At 37.2% G+C, this 22,444-nt stretch overlaps 1 protein-coding gene across 1 annotated transcript in view; it reads left to right on the forward strand.

Moving 5' to 3' along the window:
- Positions 1–22,444, forward strand: part of LOC107746259 (low-density lipoprotein receptor-related protein 1B-like) — a 182,606-nt gene that overhangs the window by 64,083 nt on the left and 96,079 nt on the right. The window contains exons 22-30 of the mRNA XM_016560390.1: positions 632–829; positions 2,090–2,294; positions 4,886–5,050; positions 5,461–5,705; positions 10,143–10,274; positions 10,399–10,626; positions 11,160–11,334; positions 13,010–13,104; positions 14,279–14,428. Coding sequence (XP_016415876.1) covers positions 632–829; positions 2,090–2,294; positions 4,886–5,050; positions 5,461–5,705; positions 10,143–10,274; positions 10,399–10,626; positions 11,160–11,334; positions 13,010–13,104; positions 14,279–14,428 — 1,593 coding nt within the window. The remainder of the gene's footprint in view (positions 1–631; positions 830–2,089; positions 2,295–4,885; positions 5,051–5,460; positions 5,706–10,142; positions 10,275–10,398; positions 10,627–11,159; positions 11,335–13,009; positions 13,105–14,278; positions 14,429–22,444) is intronic.

The raw sequence follows: 22,444 nt of genomic DNA on the forward strand, positions 1-22,444 counted from the left end.
CAGTGAAATAACTTCACTGTGCATTCCTGTCCATCCATAGTGGATCTGTCCACAGTACACAACAATAAGAGCAACAGTAATACAATGACAGCGGGATATGCAGACAGGAGCTTCCCATTGAGAAGCTAATGTCTTTTCAGCAGCATGCCTGCCAAATGCTTTTTAAATTGTCTCAGGGACTCTGAATTTGGGTCATTAGTCAGAATATGACTACAAGCATCTGTGTGGTATTTTATGGATTTTGTGACGTATGTAGCTCTTGAGAGTAAGTTCTTGTTATAGCAGACAGGCACATTTATAGCTCTCAACAGGCTTTATCCAATAGCTATAAAAAATATTTTTTTCTGGGATAATGTTGCATAGTAGATATAGAGCTGGACTGGCAAATTATTTGTGTGTGTATATATATATATATACTGTATATATATATATATATATATTATTATCCGCAGGTTTCAAGATTAGATTCCCTGTAAATCTTTTTCATTAAAAACATCAGCTAAAAGACTAATTAGGGGTTATGTACAGAACAAAATGTGCATGGCGGACGCCTCAACACACAGCACGATGCTCTTGTAACCTCTAATGTACAGGTGTGGGGTGCTAATAATCAATTTGTTTCTTCTCCAAGATCCCTTTGAGGCTTTTGTTATCTTCTCTATCCGGCATGAGATCAGACGAATCGACCTTCATAAACGTGACTACAGCCTACTCGTTCCCGGCCTGCGGAACACCATCGCTCTCGACTTCCACTTCAACCACAGTTTGCTTTACTGGACCGACGTGGTGGAGGATAAGATCTATCGGGGAAAGCTCTCAGAGACCGGAGGTAATGAACACCCAATTTGATGTCCCATTCCCACTCGCCCTTTGTTTAACCTAAGCTTTAGTTTGAAAAGATATTCTGTTTTCCCATTCCTGGTACGCAGGTCACGTCCCCTGAACAGTAATGCAATACATAATGCGCAGTGGCTCTTTGAATGACGCAGAAAAGCTCTGAAGGAGCTGATGAACACCCTTGTTTTGTTTTGAAGACTATTTTGAAGCTGCATTAAGCACACATCTAAATCTTTCTCTCAGAGGAACAGGCCCCCAGTGCAGCTATTGCTCTCTCCTTTTGTTAGCATTTCATAAAGCCCTCCACAGCTGAGAATAATTGCAAACAGCTGGATTATAGATAGCTGAAAAAAAATCTTGTTTACTGCTGAGGGAAAACTTCCTTTCCTTTAATACCAGTGTTTTCTTCTCCAGAATTATTTTCAGAAACCCTGTCGAAAAGACCAGCAAATGTTGTGTTTGGATGCTGATCGCCTGCTGTTGATATTCTGGTGTCCATACCAGGCTTCTTAAAGGGATAGTTCAGCCCAAAATATTTTTTTTTAGAAGAATGGTTGACTTTTATTGTATGGACAGAAAAGACACTGAGACATTTTTCTAAATACCTTATTTTGTGTTCCACAGAAGATAGAAAGTGATACAGGCTTGGAGCCAGCGTTATTTTAGTATTATTGATATACTATTATAGTATTTAGTAATAATTTGAATTAGCCTTTATTTTAGGTTTTCAATTTAATTTTAGTTAAAATGTTAGTAATTTGTGATTTTGTCATTTTATTAATTTTTTTTATTATTATTTATTTTTATTTATTTAGTTGTTTTTAAGTTTTTTTTCTAGTAATTTTATCTTCAGGTAGCTGAAAAAATTTTTTTTTTTTCAAGATTTAGTTTACTCTAACTTTATTTCATTTAATATGTATATTTTATTTCAGCTTTATATCAGTTGCTGAATTTTTTTTAATATAATTTTAGAAATAGTTTTAGTTTTTTATTTGAATTTTCCCTTAAACTAGCTTAACTAGCAAGCCTGCTTTGTCCAATTTCATCAGAAATAGTTGCATCATTTGCAGGTGAACAACATGACTAACAGCATAAAAATGCATTCTGGTTCAAGCTGGTCTTTTCAGCAAGGAGTAGCATTTTGAAGAGTTCAACACTTCAAAAGGAAGTTCAAAACGACCAGAATGCTTTGCTGTGCTGAATTGGAAACCCCGTTCACCCTATGATCTAGCGCGAGTGGTTTGTTTTGTAGGTGTGACCGGGGTCGAGGTTGTGATTCAGCATGGTTTGGCCACCCCAGAGGGACTCGCAGTGGATTGGATTGCAGGAAACCTTTACTGGATAGACAGCAACTTGGATCAGATTGAGGTGGCCAAGCTGAATGGCGAAATGAGAACGACTTTGATTGCCGGTGGCATGGAGCACCCACGAGCGCTGGCTATAGACCCAGGACAGGGGTGTGTATTAGTCTCATACAAAATTTACCACAGCCTAATTTTCTTTCCTCTTAGTCTGCTTTTCTTTTTCACATTCCCTTCAGCAATGTTCACAACAGCAAAAGCAAACAGTGAAAAAACAAGTTTTATTTCTTTTTTACCATAATTTGTCCTCATAGAGACTATCTTGGGTACATAACAGAGCAATCATATTTCAGGGGACTTGTTTGTCATATATTACTAATGATAGTTCTAGAATAACGCGCTGCATCTTGCTGTTTATTTGTTGTGTTCTGTTTCCTTTTTTGTCGCCTTACTCTCAGCTGTGCTCTTCTCTTGCTCAGCTCTACATTTCTTACGGAGGCATGCTAGGAAAAGAATAGTCTCAAAGAATAGTCTCAAAAGTCTCAGATATGACAACATGAGCTCAGAAAAGTCACACAATGATCCCAGCAGCATGAATAATGCTCACCGACATTGTAAATGCACAAAAATAGGCTTTTTTGCAGACATTTTTTTAATACATTAAATACATTTATTTTAATTCCTTAATTCCAGATTTATTGAACATTTTATTCCACATATTTCCACTGAAGGCTATAAAAATGAAATGTACAAGTATAACCTATTTTTTATGTTTTGATGATTAATATGCCAGTTATTTCTTAGATTTAGATTTTTTTACATTAATTTTAATCATTTATTAACCCTCTGGGCCTCATCGGTCACTTTTGACTTTTACAAAATTTTACACTTCTAACGCTAATTTGCCCTGTTTAGTAAACCTGACCCTTGGTGTCTTTATTGCATTAGCTATGTGAACGCACACAAAAAAACAAAAAAAACATTGGACATAATTCAGAAATGTTAAAGAGTCGAGGAACAAAAAGTAACACTTGGTACCTTCGCTGTCTAAAATTTATGACATAAGAAATGAATAGGAAAAAATGTAATGGAAAAATCAGAAAGCTCATAAAAATTGTATAAATATAGCATTTGTTTTTTCCCCCAAAAGTATTTTTCATTATAGTACAGTGATGCTTATGATGGCAGTTTACCAAACGACAGCACACAGGCACAAAAAAAAAAAACATAATTAAATTATATTCGTTATCAGTCCTTTTTTGTTAATATGTTGTTGTAGCCCTAGTTGTTGCTTGTTTGCCTGTTTTATGCATCTGAAACATTTTTGCCAAACCCGTGAGCAACCCATAGAGGAGAAATATGGTATCTCTGCAGTCCAACTAGAGCTCATATTGGTGCTCAGTTGGATGACATACCTGTACTGTAAATTATTTCACTGAACGCTGAAAAGAACAATTAGGGAAAATATTCAAAGACTGATTTCACACTCAGCGGCGTGGCACATATTAAAAAGCACCAAATTCATTACATAGTTACTATGCCCCATACAGCTGTGTCATAGAGAGGTGTGTTGAAAATGTATTGTAGTTCTGAAGGGATTAGCCGTCTTTGTAATTAGCAACTCTTTTATTCATTGAAAGCCTGGTTTAATAACTGTATGCCACTGGCCAATTAATTGGCCTTCTGAAAAGGAGAAGGCTACATCCTTGAAGCAAAATTCATGTGAAGCCTTTTTGTATGCTTACCTACCTACCATGCACCTCAAACGTTTGGCTGACAATTTAATTGTTTTTGATGCCGGATGCAGGAACATGATCACATATTTCATTAGCATATGAGCTTGATGCAAGTATTTAGCATTTTTATAATCCCTGTAATACCCACATTAGAATGTGCCTTTTGTTTTCATGCCACCCCAGCGAACTGTGACATCAGTTAAAAATGAACCCTCCTGTTTGACATTGACTTCACTGGCAGACAGTTTTCATTGAACTTTACAGTGTGCATATAAAGATAATAGTTTGAAATTAATCTACTATTTTACATTTAGATTTTTAAAGCTTTTTCATGATGTAAAGCGGCACTGTTCTCTAGGGCAGCATAGGATGCAGCCCTGCGCACACAGCTCTCATACACACACACTTCACTACTATATTGCTCCAATGCAGCAGTTTCACAGGTTTGTGCCTGCTCTTAGTTTTGTAACTACTGGCACCGCTCACTGTAAATGAATTCTATTCAAGCAGGTAACTATATTTTCCGAGCAGCTCCCTGCGCTATACTTCCCAAGTCAAGTCATGTTTATTTGCATAGTGCTTGTCACAATACATATAGTTTCAAAGCAGCTATAGAGATCTGTCTTAATAGTTCAGTCATGAGTAAATACTGAAAATGATGGTAAAATAAATATTTTAAGGTGTGTTTAAGATGTGTGTGTTGCAATTTTATTTGGAAGAATATTATTTTGGGTCACACTTTATTTTAAGGTCCAATTCTCGCTATCAGCAAACCATTAACTACAACTTTTAGTTGTTAAGTTCAGGTATTAGAGATGTAGAATATGGTCATGTCGAATATGTGCTTTATAAGTACTAATAAACAGCCAATATGTTAATAATAGGCATGTTAATAAGCAACTAGTTAATATTGAGAATTGGTCCCTATACTAAAGTGTTACCTTGAAATGTTTACACTGATGTGCTGTATGGTCAGATGAATAGTTTATAACCATTTTTTTCTGTATGTAGCATTCTTTTCTGGACCGACTGGGATGCCACTTTTCCTCGGATTGAGGCAACGTCAATGAGTGGAAGTGGAAGACATGTTGTGTATAAGGACATGGAGATTGGAGCCTGGCCTAATGGACTCACGCTAGACCATCAGGAAAGGAGAATAGTGTGGACAGATGCTCGGTACGGGAAATTAAAAATGCAAATGAAGAATTATATTTTGGTGCAATTAACAAGAATCATTGAATTTAAGCCTAGGTGTTTTGCATAAATGCTCAAGGCTTTTTTTTAGGTTAGGTATGATTCGCAAACATTATATAAAACAGCCTCAACACATTTAAACCAAAAGGAATGAATGAGATTATGATTTTAAATCACTTTTTCTTAGATTTATTCTTATGCTGTACTTTCATGGCAAAAGCAGTTTTTCAGAAATGAGCATTTTAAGTATATTTTAAGTATGTAGCCATATTTATGCCAAAAAAAAGTTATTGAATCTTCAGTATTTCCCTCAGGAAGTTGTCATCATTTTAACATCTTGTTGATATGTGCATAGAGTGCTATTCTCACCTCATGTTACTGTTTCCCTTCAGCTCAGATGCAATATATTCAGCCCTGTATGATGGCACGGGGGTCATCGAGATCCTCAGGGGGCACGAGTACCTGTCACACCCGTTCGCTGTGTCTCTCTTTGGAGGTGGTGTGTACTGGACAGACTGGAGAACCAACACTTTAGCCAGAGCGAATAAATGGACTGGCCGCAATGTAACTGTGATCCAAAAGACAAGTGCCCAGCCATTTGATCTGGAGATATATCATCCTAGCAGACAACCTCAAGGTGGGTCTGTAATTATCTAAATGCTGTTAATTTCTATACAATTAAACATAATTACTTTAGTTTTACTGATTTAATATCAACAATATAGCATACAATAACAATATAACAACAATATAAATACAGTAAAGTGGTACTATTGTGAAACATTATTACATTTTTTTAAATAAATATTACAACACAAAGCTATATATATATATATATATATATATATTATTATTTTTATTTATTTATTTATTTATTTTTTAATTGGTTTAATGGTATTTAATGTTTTTATTATGTATGTTTTTCTTTATTTGTCCACTATTTTTTGGTTTATTTTTTCACCATCAATGTATTGTGGAATTGCCTTTTCTGTGAAGGATACATACAGTACAAGGATACGTTAACATTGGAAGTATGTCTGTGATGCCTTAAAACAGGGTTTTACAAACTGTGGTGGCTCATAAGTTATTTAAATCATAATAATTTAAATCATAAAAATGTAGAATTAAAACAAACAAATACGTTTAAAATAAAAACAATCAAAATAAAACACTTTGAGGTTGTTCACTAGGATTTGGAACAGAGTAACTGGTTGTGATAAATATAAGCATTAAAATATAAACACACACACACACACACATATACACTTTATATACATATATACACACATATACATATTTACACTTCATTTTAAGGTCAGATTCTCGCTATTAACAAACCATTAGCTACAACTTTTGCCTCAATAAATGCCTACTTTGCTGCTTTTTAATAGTTAGTAAGGTAGTTGTTGAGTTATTGTGTAGGATTAGGGATGTAGTATATTGTCATGCAGAATATGTGCTTTATAAGTACTAATAAACAGAAAAATATGGTATTAATAGGCAAGCTAATAAGCAACTAGTTAATAGTGAGAATTGGTCCCTATACTATATAGAGAGAGATACACAAAAATAAGTAGCTATTTTGTTCATTCAGTAAATACAGCTGTCTATTTAATAAACACGTAAACATTGTACTGTGCTGTGGACAACAGGGTCACAGAAAAAAAGAATGATAAAATCACTCAAAATCAAAGAATAATTACATTGTTGTTTTCACAAGTATCATGCTGAGTGTTTTGCCTGAACTAACTAGACTAACACAACCTTGTTGCCATAGTGACAACTTCTGTTTATTATACTGTATGTTTAACAAGCATCACAGTTTTCTTGAATATAATTGCTGGAGGTTTCTAGGCATGAAATCCGGAGAGAAATTCTTTACTTGAAAATCTCACCCTTATTGATGATCCAAATGCTCTGTCAGAATGTTTAAACCTCTTCCATTTCCTGTTAGCATTTGCACCCCGTGAGCTCGTTCAGCGTGCAAGCCACACACAGCAAGCTTAGCAGTTTTCACATTGACCTAACGTGCTTAGCTGCACGTTATTGAAAAAAAAGAATAATATGATCCGGCAATGTTCGGTTTTAGTCTGGGAGACCGAGAGAAATTTTCCTGCATGCTCTGTGGGGCGAGGATTCATTTGAGCCGAATCCCGCTGATCATTCATTTCTTCTGCCAATCTAGCCCAAACGCTCTGTTTGAGAGCAGCAGAATAATTGAAAAGGGGGGTCATGCAGAGCGTAAGCAGGCCTGACGTGGACTCAAGATGTGCTCTTTCCTCAACCCAAATTAATTTTAATTGTTTCATGGTACAGTGTCACACAGGGCTTTGTAGCCAGCAAGGGCAGCAGATTATCTTCTGTTAAACAGACAGTAGTCATTAAAGGAAAATGGGGGAAAAAACATCATACACAGTTTACTTATATTGGCATTTTCTTATTAATAGACAAATATTAGGATTTAAAAATGTTTTTATTTATCATTCTCTTTTTTTATTATTTGACTTTTGTTTGTTTTTTATTTGTTGTTTTTTATTATGATTTAATGCTTACGTGATCCATTTCCTTTACTTTTACTCATCTTTAATTTATAAAAAAAATGCATTTTTTGATTTGTAAAGCATGTTAATAGAGTTTGTTGCAATTACAACACTATATTAATTTACATTTTCTGAGAAAAACATGTACACTAAAGGGTTAGTCAACTTTTATTTTATTTATTTTTTTCAAGAAATGTATACATTTCTTCAGGAAGGACAAATTAAATCATTTTAAATTAATGTATATGTATTTTTAAACTATTATTGTTTGTGTTTGTTTGTTTGTTTTACTATTTCTATTTCTTAAAGAGTGAAAAAAGTATCATGGTTTACACAAAAATTGTATATTGTATAAAAAGAAGAAATGTTACTTGAGCACCAAATCAGCATATTAGAATGATTTCCTAAAATATATTCAAATGAATGTATTCAAATGAAAAACACTAGATTTTCTGTAATTACGACATAAGTCTTACATGACCCATTTTTACTCTTACTCATCTCTGATTTATAAAAATTGTAAAACATGTTAACAGAAGTTATTGTAATTGCCAAGTGTGCCAGGTGTCCAGATGTCCAGAAATGTAGCCTTCTGCGAGTGTTCATCAGCTGAAATAATCTGATTTGCATCATTTCAACCAGCCCAAAACTATAGGAAGTCCTGCCAAAACAGCTCATGTCTCCTGCCACAGCACCGGCAGACGGGTGACTGTTTTACACCGATAAGTGTCGACAAATTGTGCTGCTTTGCCAACAAAGCCAGTAAGTATGGCTAATCCAATTTTAAAGAGCCCATGGGAAGGTCTGGCTATTAAAGGTGTCCAAAATCTGGGCTCTGGCCCCTTACAGTCCATGGCAATTGTGTTTTTGTTTGGCCCCTGCAGTTCTGGCAGAAGAGTGGTGGACCTTAGAGTGTCCGTAGGGAGTGAGAAGCAGCTATGCTAACTAGCCTAATGGGGCTAAGGCTACAGCTGTTAGCCAGCACGTTGTAAATGCATTATGTGTGGTAAAAGGACTGAGTGTATAGTTTCAAGAGATCGACAACAGTTTTAGTGCCTGTGTGGCCTGCAGTGTTGTAAGCACTTTTCTAGCACATTGCTGACAGGCAAACCACTTCAAAATTACTATTGGAGTTTGCAGACGGTGTGGATGCTTCCCTATTCAGACAAAGCTGAAGCAGTGAAAATACAAATTATACTCCGCACCCACTTTACATACTGTATAGTAATGTTAAGGTAAAGTCAGATTGATGTGGAGATTTATAAAATCTGTGGCTGATTTATGACTATGAAAAATCTGTACATCCAAATCAAGTGTTTCTATCATGAGTCAAGTGCACTCGCACTGTTTATACAGTATTTATTCAAACAGCCATTTCCCCCACCGCAGACCAGCAGAATGCATAATTAATTCTATGGGATTCTAGCCTATAATTTAGTCACTTGAAATTATTTGTTATTCTCACTTGCAAAAATATGCTTGCTACATAAGTGAAATGGGTTCGACATCGCAAAGAAATAATGGGCCTATATTCAAACTCCCACTGGATCAATTATTTACAAGATGCAACTGCTTGTTGAGTTAATTGCATGTAGTTGCTCTGGGTTCATGGAAGGGTTAAAGAGTCTTGACAACAGGCGGTAGTCTTGTGTAATGGCAGAAGAAAATGGCAGCACGATATAAATAGACATGTTCTGACAAAATATGTCAGAATGCGTACACTACTGTTCAAATGCTTGAGTCAGTAAGATTTGTTTTATTTATTTTTTATGTGTGTGTTTTAAAATAAATGAATACTTTTCTTCAGCAAGGCTACATTCAATTTATCAAAAGTGACATTAAAACATTTACAGTACAGTTTTTTTTAAGTGATTTCTATTTCAAATAAATGCTGTTCTTTTGAACTTACTCTTCATTAAAGAATCTTGAAAAACATAAACATATATACATAACCAGCATTAATCTCGCTGATCCTCATCTCAGCTTTTGAGTTGGTCTTTTCAAGGAAGATCTTTACCATCAGAGCAATCTGAGAAAGATTTGATGGTTAATTGACTATTCGCACCAGTGGCCTTCAGGCCATTATCTGTCTGCTCAACATTACCTTCTGTTGAAATATAGTAGCCCTTCTACAAAGAATCGTACAGAAGGTCTAAATGTGCTGTGCTTTCAAGAGGATCACTGTGGGCAGAAGACATGAGCTGTCAGCCCTGTCCATTCAACCTCAGCTCTTCCCTTTATCCTGGAGTTAAGATGAATGTTTTCTTAGTGGTATTGCAATCTTTTATTTTACAGCCATTTTATGTTGCCCTCTTTAAATCCAGACATCTGAATTCTCAATCCTTGCACCTCATCAAGAAGACTAATTCTCTTGGTTTCACTGTACAGTAACTGTTTTTTGTTTCATTGTTTCACAGCTGTTGTTCATGACTTCTTTTAAGAGCTGCTCTCCTTAATTCATAGTATGTGATATTGATTTTCTCCTTGGTATGTTTTCTTTCCCTTTTTTAAATGCGTCACCCTGGGTTTTTCAGCTTCAAACCCGTGCGAGGGAAACGATGGAAGAGTCCCTTGCTCCCACCTTTGTCTCATTGATTACAACCGCACGGCGTCTTGTTCATGTCCTCATCTCATGAAGCTTTCCCTCCACAACCGCTCTTGTGTGGGTGAGTATGTAGCTCTGTAACATCCCACACAACAAACAAAACATACACACAGAAGTATGGATCGGTTTGAGCTTTCTAGACGAATTATTGACTTATATATATTTTGTTTTGGCACGCGCATCAGCCCTGAAGAAGTTCCTGTTGTATGTGAGGCGATCTGAGATCCGTGGAGTGGATATCGATAATCCGTACATGAACGTCATGACTGCTTTGACTGTTCCTGACATCGATGATGTCACTGTGGTGGATTACGACGCTCTTGAGGAAAGGATATACTGGGCGGACGTTAAGACTCAAACAATAAAACGTGTCTTTATCAATGGAACAGGCCTTCAAACTGTCATTTCTGGAGGTGAGTCGAGAGTCCAAGTCAAAGTGTTTTTTCTTGTTTCTTTTTTTCACATTCTGTGGGGTGTAAGATTTTTCTCAATAAACACCACCTAAGTGACAGTTATTACATTTTTGTGCTGTTAATAAGTTGTTTTGTTTTTTCTCTCTCTGCTGCCACATTGTAGGTTTGAGCTGAAATACTGTTTTATTTTGGTGACACTCAGTCTTAAATAGGTTTTTTCAGTTATGAGAAGACTGTGTTCACAGGCGGCATGCATTAAAAAAATGATGGTTGAAGGAGTGTGCGGCAGAACATAAATAATATCTTATGTGATAGGAGAGCTTGTTTGTGAAGTTCTCTGGGGATTGCTTCTTCTTAAGTGCTGTTATCAAGCATGGTGTATTTCTTAAACCTTCTCAAACTGATCAGCATGCCAACCATGTGCCTTTGCACATAAGATATTTTATTACAGCGTGCGCAGAAGTGTTGCAGTCACCCATGAGGTTTGTTGTGATGTGCACCTCTGTGCTAATGGCTATCTCTGGTACGTGCAGATATTCAAAACTGCCGTGGGCTGGCAGTAGATTGGCTTTCAAGGAATATGTATTGGCTGAGCTCTGAGAACGAGGAGACGCAGATCAATGTTGCCCAACTAGACGGATCTCTAAAAACCTCAGTCATCCATGGGATTGACAAACCAAAGTGTCTGACTGTGCACCCAGCCAAAGGGTAAGCAGCCCACATGGACAGATTGCATGCATGATTAAGTAAGATTTGTGTTTATCTATCTATCTATCTATCTGTCTATCTATCTATCTATCTGTCTGTCTGTCTGTCTGTCTGTCTATTTATTTTTTCATGCAAATATTAAAGGGTTAGTTCACCCCAAAATGAAAATTCTGTCATTATTTACTCACCCTCATGTTGTTCCAAACCCGTAAGAACTTTGTTCATTTTCGGAACACGAATTAAGATATTTTTTATGAAATGTGAGAGCTCTCAGATCCTGCATAGACAGCAACGCAACTGTAATGTTCCCAGGTCCAGAAACGTAGTAAGGACATCGGTAAAACAGTCCATGTGACATCACTTGTTATACTGTAGGGGGCGCTAGTAAACATTTTCTGTACAGAATTTCCAAAAAACACAAGTGAAAAAGAAACCGAAACAACAGATGCTTCCACATGTAATCTAACACGATCATCAGACATAAAACAGCATCAAAACTGTGTAAAGTTGATGTAATGCCGACCAATGAAGAGGTAATAATGACTGTCAAGCTTTGGGGTGTTGATCGAATATCTACGGTTTGATTATCGTTCTGAATCCAATTCATAGTCTTTTTTCAGCTTTTGTTCAAAATGTTACTTAATAAAATAAACTTGAAGTATACTACTTTTTGGTAAGGGTGGCTCAACTTTTCAACAGTTTTGCGAAGCTACGAGAATACTTTTTGAACGCAAAGAAAACAAAAATTAACTCGTAATTGCGTAATTGACGTAATCAGCGTTGTTTACGTTCGGAGGAGAAAGCGCTCGCATGAACGTAATCTGCGTAATCAGCATTGTTTATGCTTAGGGGAAAGCATGCGTATGCGTTGTGATACTCTAAAATGGCCGAACACGTAACTCAGGGGAGAATAATTGTTGAATAAATATGTTATTTTTGTTTTCTTTGCGCTCAAAAAGTATTCTTGTAGCTTTGCAAAACTGAAGTTGAGCCACTGATGTCACATGGACTGTTTTACCGATGTCCTTACTGCGTTTCTGGACCTGGGAACATTACAGTTGCGTTGCTGTCTATGCAGGGTCTGAGAGCTCTCACATTTCATCAAAAACATCTTAATTTGTGTTCCGAAGATGAACGAAGGTCTTACGGGTTTGGAACGACATGAGAGTGAGTAATTAATGACAGAATTTTCATTTTAGGATGAATTAAGTTTTGAATATGGATATTTTTCTTACAAAAACACATCGATTCGATACAGGAGGCCATTGTTCACCCCCGGAGCCATGTGAGACACTTTTTTATGGATGGGCGCTTTTTATTTCACTTCTTTTGGACTGAAGCACTGCAACACCCGCTGACTGCAATGATAGAGCTTGGAATAGCCAGGACAATTTTTAATCTAACTCCGACTGGATTCGTCTGAAAGAAGAAAGTCATATACACCTAGGATGCCTCGGGGGTGAGTAAGACACAGCCTAATTTTCATTTTTGGGTGAACTAACCCTTTAATTTGTGTTCTGAAGATGAACGAAGGTCTTATGGGTTTGGAACGACATGAGGGTGAGTAATTAATGACACAATTTTCATTTTTGGGTGAACTATGCCTTTAAATACAAACCATGAGAATTCCTATGACTCATGTTTTTCCTAAAATTTGCTTTGTGTCATGGTCTAGAAAAATCTACTGGACCGATGGAAACACAATAAATGTAGCCAATATGGATGGAAGCAATAGGAAGGTTCTTCATCAAAATCAGAGAGAACCAGTTGGTATGTTTGATTCCTTTGCCAGTCTAATAATGACAGGAGTTTAAAATACAAGAGGAATTGTACTTCATTTATATACTTAAGTCTTATTTTTAGAAATTTGTACTTTGTTGAAATAGAACACTTGTACTCCTATTTAATTAGATTTCTGAGGAGAAAATCATGCTTTATATGCCTTACGATTTTCTTTAGACCTTCAATGTACAAAATACATATTTTGAGTGCTATCTTATTTCCACTTATAAAGAAAAACGATTTTATATAACTTTTATTTAAAACAGCCAGCAAAATCCATTTCAGACTCTATTGTAATTGGCCACAACTGTGGTCATTTGTCCTTGAGAAGAGATGTCTGATTAGTCACCCCAACAGAGTCTTGACCTACAGTAGAGTAATAGCAGAAATTAATTCATTTTAAATATAACCATTGTGAACTTGAACTTGAGTTGCTACAAACTGCGGCTGAATTCAAACAACTTTCAGAATATAAGTTTCATATACTGTATATATATATATGACATTTCCTATCCACAGCCTTACAAAGTCAGGACCCTGAGAAAATTGCTATTTAACAGGTTGCTTTACAACGTTTATGCGTAAAAGTTACTTTAATGGAAAAATCTCCCTGGCCTTTTGATTTCATCAGTCTATTTCAAAAGCTAATAAAAAAGTTTACTTTTTAATACACAGCAGAATAGTAGTACTTTAGACTTTTTTTTTTAAATGAAACATCTACACAGTTCCCATCCTCAAGCCTAAATATAGCTCCTTTTTATATCCCTGTACCTGTGTGTTCATTGATAAGCAAAGCACATGCTTCTTTTATTTCAACAGCAGTCTTGGAGAAGAAAGTCAGTTGTTGTTGTTGGGTGTCTACTAGCCCCTCTCAGTCAGAGCTGTCCTGACGCTCAATTGAAATATCCTTCACTTGTCACAATCAATTTTACCACTCTGTCAAACTCTAACCATTTCCACTTTTGAAACAGGTTTAAGAGAGAGATGAATTTTAGTGATTTAGAGTGTCACAAAGAGGTCACAACTATATTTCAAGCTATAAAGAATCATCTCACGTTCAGATACATATATAGTTATAGGATATGTAAGGTATATTTTAAAGTAATGACTCCACACCAGCACTCCAAATAACAGTTTTTAACTGATTCTTGTTTTCCCTTAGGACTTTCAATTGACTTTCCCGCTGGGAAGATGTATTGGATCAGTTCTGCTAATGGTACTATCAACAGGTGCAATCTGGACGGTAGTGGCTTTGAGGTCATTGAAAGCATGAAGAGGGACTTAACTAAAGCCACGGCTCTAGCAGTCATGGGTAAGTGATAGAGTGCCTAATTCCCTCTTCAGTAGTCAGGCTTGGGTCAAAGGTTCACTACATCATTAACCTCAAGAAATTGGAGACATACAGTACATGTTGATTTGATGGCATAAGGCTGATATTTTCTGTGTTTGTTTTTCTAATTAATGTTTGTGTTTGTGATTTTTTTTAAATTAAATTACTGTACTTTGTTGCTGTGGCAACAAAAACCATAAAGAGCACATTTATAAGAAAAAATAAGTGAAAATCAAAAGCGGTAAAAAATGTGTAAATTAGTCTCACGTGGCATGCCCACATACCATCTGTTTAGCTGGTTAGCAGCTGGCTGCAATTTTACCAGTTTTATCAGGAAACAAACTTGTATTTAAAAGATACCAGGCTGGAACAATGAGTGTTTCTGAAAAAGAACTGGTTAATAGATTTGTCAATGTTGCCTTTGGATTTCGAAAAGATAGCCTGTTAGCAATTGAATAAGATAACCATACTCAGAATTGGATATTCCCATTTTTCCTGTTTGTTTTGTATCTGTACTTATTTCATATATTAAAAGAAAGTCAACACACATTTATTATGTTATTTCTGTTTTGCTCACAGAGATTGCTTAACCAATATGTGATTTTTGGCCAGTATTTAATTTTACCATCACTATTATGTCTGGTTAATACAAAACGTCTCGGTTACGTATGGTAACCCTCGTTCCCTGAAGGAGGGAACGGAGACGTCATGTCGTGACCGACGAATTGGGATATCGCTTCGATAGACCAATCTACTTCGAGTGTAAACTAAACGAGCCAATGCACATTGGCATGCAATTATTGCATCCAGCTGCCGCTGATCACAGCGTGAGTATAATAAGGCAGCAGGTGCAATGCATACCAGGTTTTCGCTGAGGAGCCGAGCCGGCGACCCGGCCGCTCAGCGGTGGTACAGCAACCGTGGCGACGGGACGTGACGTCTCCGTTCCCTCCTTCAGGGAACGAGGGTTACCATACGTAACCGAGACGTTCCCTGACCTGGTGAGCTCGTCATGCACCTCCGGGAAGAAAGGCACTATTATACTCACGCTGTGATCAGCGGCAGCAATAATTGCATGCCAATGTGCATTGGCTCGTTTAGTTTACACTCGAAGTAGATTGGTCTATCGAAGCGATATCCCAATTCGTCGGTCACGACGTGACTCGTAGTGACCGACTGAAAGGGAACTGTTGTTAGTCACTTTACATATTGGTCCGATGTTCTCTTTATGTCAAAAAGGCCCAGTACAAAATGAGTTGTGAAATATATCAGACTTTGTCAATAGTCAAACCTGGCGCTGCGAGTCTACAGCTACATTGCTTCAGAAGGGAAAAGACAGATAACTCAAGACATTTTGTCAAAATAGATTTAACAATTTCCATTTAGCCCTAGGAAACCCATCATTGTATGAGAATAAAGACCAAATTTTGGTTCCCTGAGGAGCGTAAACATACATCTCAGTGTTAGAGAAGTGGTGAAGTTTGATTGATTTAGCTTTATATAGACCAAGATAATAAAGGCTTTCTTGGAAGATATCCATTTGATTTGACGCAATTTTTAATCACACACTTTAGGCCTGCCGTATGATTCAAATTACAGCTCTAACCATTGCCCAAAAGCTGTAATTCTAGGGATCATAGAGAATTCACTCATATCGGCAGCGTCAGAAGCGGCAAGAGTTGCATAACTTTTTTTTTCTTTTTGTTCACCCTAAAGCAAATGAAAGCAGTAAATGTAGCAAAGCCTGTAATTGCGCACTTTCACTTTTTTGTATTAGATGAATTCCCTTTCTCTGTCTTAGGTTTTGCCTGAATGTATTGCACACTTTTGTTTTGGATTGCATCTGACATGTTTTCTCACATTACTCTCTGCCTGTCTTCGTGGGTAGAAACTTATGCCCCCAAATTATTCATTAGCATGTATTTATTTCCCTAAACCCCAGTTTTAACTGATTACACTGTCTGCATGCTGCAAAGGTATTAATCTTTGGAAAACCTCTATAGTCACGTTCTATTTTAGAGCAGCTAAGATGAGCTGAAAAACAAATGCAATTTGTAAAAGTGGTGACAGACTCTTTTAATTAAACAAAGTTTGAGTCATTATTAAATTGGGAGCAGAATGCAGGCTGCCACAAAGACTAATGGGTTACTTTCAAAGAGGTAGCATGGTACAGCAAAACAGCAAAATGATGCATTCAGTAGGTGCTATCTATCACAATTAATAGGCCTTTGTTCCATAGAGGAAATGCTTTACATTACTTCTGCAAAAACCTATGGCTCTGTTTGGTGGACAGTTATGTTTCTCATTTATAGTATGACAAACTGCCAGGTAATATTTTTTTTTTTTTTTTTTTTTTTGTGATTGCTTGTGCTGAGACTTGCTGAGCCTCTTAGGCTGATGATACAAGGTGCAACTTTTTTTGAGCAATGTTGCTTGGGCACTTTCACATTGAGAATTGATAGCAAATGTCTATCTGAATACTTTAGATCGGTCATGGGCCCTGTGTCTCATCTGCTTGCCCGTTGCCGGCAACATTGCTCAAAAAGTTGCCCCGTGTACCATCAGCCTTAGAAGGCTACAATAAGATATGAGTTGAAATTCATTCAAGTTAAACAAATCAATACAGAAATCCAATAGCTGGTTGATTATTTATTAGAAAGTTTTCTATTGCATCAAATTTCTGATTTTCTTAACATTGTGAAGATGAATAGTGAATTGAATCATTATGGCATACATCCTCCCTTTCAGAATTAAATGCAGATTTAATCCATACTGTATATAAATATAAGTAGAGAAATGTGTATTAATTGTATATACACTACAATTTCTACCAAAAGTATTGGGTTTGTAATTAGTTTTTATGTTTTTGAAAGTCTTATTCTCACAAGACTGCATTTAATTAAACGGTAAGTCTATACAGAAAAAACAGTAATTTTGCAAAATATTATTACAATTTTAATATATTTTTATTTTTCAGCAGCCTCTACTCCAGTCTTAAGTGTCATATGATCCTTCAGAAATGTTTGTAAATGCTGATTTGGTGCTGAAGAAACATTTCTTGTGATCAATGTTGAAAACCGTTGTGCTGCCTAATGTTTTTGTAGAAACTTGTAAAACAATATTTTTTTTCATAATTCTTTAATGAAAATAAAATTTGAATGAATATATTTATTTGAAATAGATTAGTTTGTTTAACAATGTAGTTGTCAGGGCAACTATGGTTACGGAGAACCAGAGTAGGGGGCGTCATCTTACTCCCATGCCCACCGGGGTGTCGGGTACTCGGGCCCTGCGTCACTCAAAAAGCCCCTTGGAGCTCAGCTTTCATGGTTACGGAGAACCAGAGTAGGGGCGTCATCTTACTCCCATGCCCGCCAGAGTGAGGCCACGTGGGCCCTATACACAGGATAATGAGGGTGATTAAGTAGACACAGGTGAATGGAGGTTAACTAATAATGACTAAACAAAAACAAGAACATAACCAAATAAGGGCACACAGGAGCTAAACTAGAACAGAAGACAGGAAAACGGCAACTGAAAGAAAATACAAGTCCATAGGTAGACAGTAGTCTTTACTGTTACTTTTGATCAGTGCATTTCTGCTCAATAATATTAATTTATTTTATAAATAAATAAATAAATAAATAAATCTAATCGTATTAACCACAAACTTTTAAATAGTAGATATATACAGTACTGTGTTTGTGTATATACTAGTGCTGTCAATCGATTAAAACAATTAACTAATTAACCGCAATTTTTTTCTGAAATTAATCGTGATTAATCCCACCTAACATTCAAGTTTTTAAATATACTTTTATATTGCAATAATTTTACATTCAATCTTCAAATTAATGTACAAACAACATAAAGACAGTATATTTTTAATATTTGTTTAATGGCATCTTTTTTATGACTGAAGGCCAGTATCACTGACGATGTCTCTATAAAATTGTTTTTCCCCCTAATATTTAGTATAGGAGACCATGATCCGCACTCACGAGAACATTCTTCTTTTTACGTTTTATTTTACATTCATCATTGATGGTAAAAGACACAAACGTTTAGCTACAAAGCCTTCCTCAGAGTGCCTTCCCTTTAATATTTAACCATTGACTATAGCCATTCAACATTACAGTATAATTGAGAGATATCAATTTGAACATTAATTAGGCTTAAAAAAAAATAACTTCTAATTTAAGTTAACTTAAAACAATCTTCACATAAACCCATTATAATAAATGTCATATTTACCTGTGCCCTTCAGCAGAAATATACAGAAATTGAAGTTATCAAATGCTAAATTCTAAATTAAATATAGATGAATTCTTAAAGCTTTAAAAGTTATTGATTTCCTCTTTTTTCTTCTTCTTTGATTAACAGACATCACAGCAGCTGGTTATTAGGTTGTTTTGGCAGCCGTTTCTTTAAGAGCTGCCGCTGCTGAACATGACGCGGATCTGACACACATCGTATTTTCTCTCAAATCTCTTTACCTTTTCTGACCCACTTCAGGTCTTGAAGCCTCTACTAATGAATCGGGTGTGTTAGATGAGGGAGATAGTGCTGGGCTGCTCCAGGACAGTTTTGAAAACCATTTCAGAAACATGTTCTTAAATGTGACTCATATATAATATATTACATGCATGCACAGTTTTAAGGCAGCTTTAATTGCCTTTTTGGTAACTTCATGACTTAACTGACCATGACATTGCGTGCACGTAGTTTAATTCGCGCTTTGATATGAAAAGATACAGGGTACAGTGGGTGATTGCGCCTTTGTGCGTGCAATTGAAGAGCACGAGCTACGAGCACAGTACCGCTCCCGCGCTCGTTTGACTCGCACCTCGCAGAGGGGAAGTTAGAGGGCACATCTGAAACGTCTCCCGTTTGATGTGATTGTAAAGACGTTCTTAGCGACTGAATAAATGCAGTACTTCTCAAGAAAAACAGTGACAGAAACAGCAGTTGTGAGTGGGGTGGCCAACCCTAGCTCCGCCCCTGCGTTAATTGTATTAAATACTTTTAACGCGTTAAACTGAAAAAAACTAATTGCCTGCGTTAACACGCTAATTTTGACAGCACTATTATATACATTTGTGTATGTACACCCACACACATACATATATACAGTCATGGCCAAAAGTTTTGTCAGTGACATAAATTTTGTGTTTTGCAAAGTTTGCTGCTTCAGTTATTTGTAAATTATTTTTCCACATGTTTCTATGGTATACTGAAAAACAATGATAAGCATATTATAAGTTTTAAAGGCTTTTATTGGCAAAAAAATATAATGAGTCAATAGCAATTCGCTCTGGCATGCTTGATATTTGCTTCTGGGCCAAATCCTGACTGATGGCGATTAGGCTTGCCACGATAGATGGTGCTGACGGTGATACCGGTGTTAAGCCGCAACACCGGTTACGTCACTTGCCCACCGCGTCACCGACCCCCACCGTCGTTTTGATTTTTTATAGAAATAAAAATCTTTTAGTACAGTAAAAGAACAGACACTACAATTAAAAACTGAACGCGGATGCTCAATGCAGTTGAACGACAGTTGCATCACAGATCAGATTTCAGCGGCAGCTGGATGCAATAATCGCATGCCAATGTGCATTGGCTCGTTTAGTTTACACTCGAAGTAGATTGGTCTCTCTAAGCGAGATCCCAATTTCGTCGGTCATCCGACGTGACGTCTCCGTTCCCTCCTTCAGGGAACGATGGTTACCATACGTAACCAAGACGTTCTTGATAATCCGGTAAATGGTTCTTTCAGGTGCAATATTCTTTGTAGCAATTTACTTGCATGTGAGGCTATTTTGATGCAGAGCGATGATGGCTACTCGTGTTTCTTTGGAGGTAACCATTGCTAACAAGAACACAATGATTGGAAGCGCTTCTTCCCTCCTTTTATAGCAATCAGTCTGCTCTTACAATCTAATTAGTATGATAGTGATTAGCCTGACTAGTACTCATTCACACTTTCACATGTGCTGCTGATATGATTAGTCAATTAATGTTAGCTGGTCATTTTGTGTCAGGATAAAAAAACAGTGAAATTAGTTTTTTTGTGAAAAGTTCATTTTTTGGCCAATGAAGCTTTTAGCAATTATTTAATATATCTGATCACTCTATACAATAATCTAGTAACAATGTGAATGAACACCACAACAGCTTAAGCAGCAAACTTTGCAAAACACAAAATTTATGTCACTACCAAAACTTTTGGCCATGACTGTATGTCACGTGCCGCCAGCATTATGGATTAGTTCTACACATTTTTCAAGCTGTATCACACCTTTATAAAGGAAAGACCATCTCAGAGCCTGAATGGCCAGGGGCCGATTAGATATGCATGCAGGTGGGCGGATGATCTCGCAGACCCTTGAGTTGGTGTATAAGTGGGTGGTGAGTGGAATTTCACTTAGAATTACATGTTTCCCTCGTCCTTGCTGAATATGAACTATAGTCAAGCAATAATATAAGATAATTTCCTTCTTTCCTTCACAAATGCGCACATAATTACCTTACTATGCATATGGAGTTGATTATAAGGTATAAAATGTAAAGTAACCACAACCTCAATGTGAATACGAAAGGAAACAAGGCGAGGAGATGAAAGAGTCTCAGTGTGATTGATGTTATCTTTGTGATAAGTAAAGCAGACTGGGGTTTGCACGTATAGTCTTTATGATAAGACAGCTATCCCTTCCAAGCACACAAAACGCTGCTTTTCTTTCAAATACTGGCAGTCTGTGTTTTTATAATGCATACGGCACATAACCATGCAGGTTACCCACAGAGATCTAAAAGAATGGTATATATTATTATGCAGCATGAGAATGTCATCAAAGAACAAAGAGTCCGATTCAGCATAGAGGAAATCTTTTGAATATATTACAATCCCACGTGCATTACAAGTCAAAAGTTTAGGCATACTGTCTAAATCTTTATTTATATTATTTTGCAGAATTTAAAATAAGAAGTCATCAAATCTATGAAATGGCACAATTATGTAAAGACCAAAAAATTTTAAAAAATGTTTTCTCAACCAACCTCATAAGGTAGTTTCTGGGATGCTTTTTTAAACAGTATCCCATGTGGAGTATCCCATGCGCAACGCTGAACTCATACGTCATCCGCCCGGAGCTGCTTCCGTGTAGGACTGTTGGCGCAAGCTACATTAAAGTGATTATTACGTTTTGAATATGGATATTTTTCTTACAAATACTCATCGATTCGCTACAGGGGGCCTTTGTTCACCCCCCGGAGCCGTGTGAGACACTTTTCGTGTGTGACGAGTCTAGCGTGTTCTCGGGAGCTTTTTGTGTTGGCGGACGGCGCTTCAGCGGTGGTCGTTCCTGTGTCGAGTGGGTTGCGCACTTCTGGCTGCACTACCCCCTGTCGTGCTGCTAACGGCCGTTTCCCCTGTGCGTCTCAGCACGTAAAAGAGCATTTCCCTAAAAGAGCCAATTTCTCTAAAAGAGTACAATAAGCGGGTGCGTCTTTGTAAAGACGACGGATCGTCTTTTTAAAGATGCCGTTTCACCCGTGCGTTTCTGGGTGCTGTCGTTACCTGGCGCCGGGTGATGGTCGAGATCGCTGCCTCACGTGTCTGGGCATTAAACACGCTGAGGTGGCGTTCGCAGATGAGTCATGTTCCCATTGCGGGAAGATGACCATCTCGGAGCTGCGGGCCAGGCTCCGTTTCCTCCAGGGGGCGGAGCTCCGTTGCCTCTGCCGTGATCTAGTGTTTGTCCTCCCGGCAGCCAGGTGTGGACTACTTTGGGCAGTAGCACGGGCGGTCTGAGGGTTACAGTGGTGGCAAACAGTGGAGGGTTAAAGTTGAGCTGCCAAAGTAATGCGCTGGGCCCTCTTCAAAGAGCGTACCAGCGGTATCCTTCGGTGCTCCTCCCGACGACCGGATGTCAATCACTGCATCGATGGGAGTGCTCTCTGGAGAGGAAGATTAGGCTGTGCTGCCACCCTCCGGGA

Source organism: Sinocyclocheilus rhinocerous, unplaced genomic scaffold, assembly GCF_001515625.1.
Source record: "Sinocyclocheilus rhinocerous isolate Xijiao unplaced genomic scaffold, SAMN03320098_v1.1 scaffold198, whole genome shotgun sequence".
In the NCBI taxonomy this organism is placed as follows: Eukaryota; Metazoa; Chordata; class Actinopteri; order Cypriniformes; family Cyprinidae; genus Sinocyclocheilus; species Sinocyclocheilus rhinocerous.